This window comes from Myotis davidii, unplaced genomic scaffold (genome assembly GCF_000327345.1).
Source record: "Myotis davidii unplaced genomic scaffold, ASM32734v1 scaffold540, whole genome shotgun sequence".
In the NCBI taxonomy this organism is placed as follows: domain Eukaryota; kingdom Metazoa; phylum Chordata; class Mammalia; order Chiroptera; family Vespertilionidae; genus Myotis; species Myotis davidii.
In genome coordinates, this window is record NW_006292916.1 from 1,119,020 (window position 1) to 1,120,836 (window position 1,817).

At 43.4% G+C, this 1,817-nt stretch overlaps 1 protein-coding gene across 4 annotated transcripts in view; it reads right to left on the reverse strand.

Annotated features, from left to right (window-relative positions):
- Positions 1-1,810, reverse strand: part of FAM217A (family with sequence similarity 217 member A) — a 9,936-nt gene extending 8,126 nt beyond the window's left edge. For 3 of the 4 annotated variants that reach the window (XM_015565713.1, XM_015565712.1, XM_015565711.1), the window contains exon 1: positions 629-1,096. Coding sequence is in view for 3 of the 4 variants with exons in the window: in XM_015565712.1 (XP_015421198.1) it covers positions 629-781 (153 nt within the window). In the remaining variant the exon portion in view is untranslated. Of the gene's footprint in view, positions 1-628 lie in introns of all 4 variants that reach the window. The other variant, XM_006766418.2, reaches the window with a different exon arrangement.
- Positions 1,811-1,817: the final 7 nt, after the last annotated feature.

The following is a 1,817-nucleotide window of genomic DNA, read 5'->3' on the forward strand; positions in this document are numbered from 1 at the left end:
GTGGGATGTGTAGGAGAGGATTGTAATAATTTATCCTGGAAGAGGTGATTATTTTTTAATGTTTTTTAGAAATGAACTCAGTTTTTTCCTGTCTCAAATGAGGAAATCATTTGTAAATTAGACTCTAAGCAATATACAAGTAAGATGTTAGGTAGTGTTAGGTGTCATCCCCACACTAAGGAGGAACAGGGAGAATTAAGCTTAAATACCGTTTGAGGATTTAACTGATCCCCAAGGATCATTTCCTGATAGGAAGGGGAGCTGAATCTTGGGAGGCAGGCTGTAGATTATCTTTGTTTGGTGGTGTTTGAAAAATAAAATTAGTAAATTATTCTATGTTCTCTGAAATAATAGAAGTCTCATCTCTATGTGAGAATTACTTAGGGAGCTTTAAAAAAATAACAGTTGAAAAAAATACTAGGAATTCTAATTTAGTAGGATGAGGATATGGCCCTGTTATTTGTATATTTAAAATGTCTCCAACAGATGCTCAAGCTTCTCTCAGCTATGTCTGTGACCTGGTATACTACTGTATCAAATAACAAGGGAGAGAAACACTCTCAAATTAACGTAGTAAAGGGAAGCTGCTGAATGGTGCTGTGGAGATCATACAAAAAAGTAATATTACCAAGTTTGTCCATTGGAAGAAGGCCGTCAACCACACATGAAGCCAAGGAGGTTGCAAATTCCTTACCGGTTGGGAATTGGTTATTTTTGGAATTCCACCTGCATTACTAATATTTTTCACAAAATATGTGAGAGAAAATAAAACAAAATCCATTTGTCATTAGAAATGTCTCCAGATTTGGAGAGAAGCTGGTTAACTTTTTCTTTGTTACAAGACATAAAAATTTTCCATTTGGTATTCCAAATGTGCCAAGGGGTTAAAAGCACAGGACAACTGTTCTCCAAGAGACAGCAGCAAGGGACCTCAGCAGCAAGTCCATGGGGTTCGGTTTGAACAATGGGAGCTGCTGCCCAAATGCTCAAGGGCAATAGCATGTGCTGTACCTCATGAGAGATGTTTGACACACGCAGGCTGGTGCCATAGTTCTCACCATTTCTTCTCCCCATTTTGCTCCTCTGTGTCCTTAAAATCCTATACAGGTTGTGGAACAAAAGCATTTATGGGTAAGGCACAATACTGATTTAAAGAAAGCATGAACTTTGGCTCCCCATCTAAAGGAGGGTAAGAACATATTTAGAAAGCAGAAGAACGGGACCATGAGGGTAGGATGAGGGTAACAAAATCAACCGGAAACAAGGGGCAAGCCAGACCAAAAAAGGGCGGGGGGCAGCGGGGAGGTGTATAGACAAAAGCAAATTGGAAGATCTAACAGAAGATTAGGAAATTAAGGTCTGGGATGACAAAGGAGGTATTATCAGATAAGAAAATAAAATACAAATCACAAAAAAATATGGTGAATTATCTGGAACTTAAAAAGCAGGGCGGTGAACGCTGCTATTAATCACCCACAGGTGCTCCCTGTGAAACAGAATCAGCCCCCAAACAGGCCCGTTTCAGAGGCAGTGAAAGGCCCACAGGACCAAACCCTCTTTCCCAGCAAACTGTCCTGGCCCCAGGCCACTCCTGTGCAAGAGGAGCGTGCGAGACCGTAAGTAAAGCCACTGCAGTGCCAGTCTGGTGCCAATCGGTTCCATTTTATTGCCTCCTGGAGGGGGAGGTGCATCCCGAAGAAACGGAACACAGTTCGGGCAAGGTTTGGGCCCGTGGGGGTGCAGCCGCCGGCTCTGTGCCCGGCGCTGGGTGGAGGAGGGCAGGGAGGTCGCTGCCCAGGGCGGGGAGGGGACCCCCA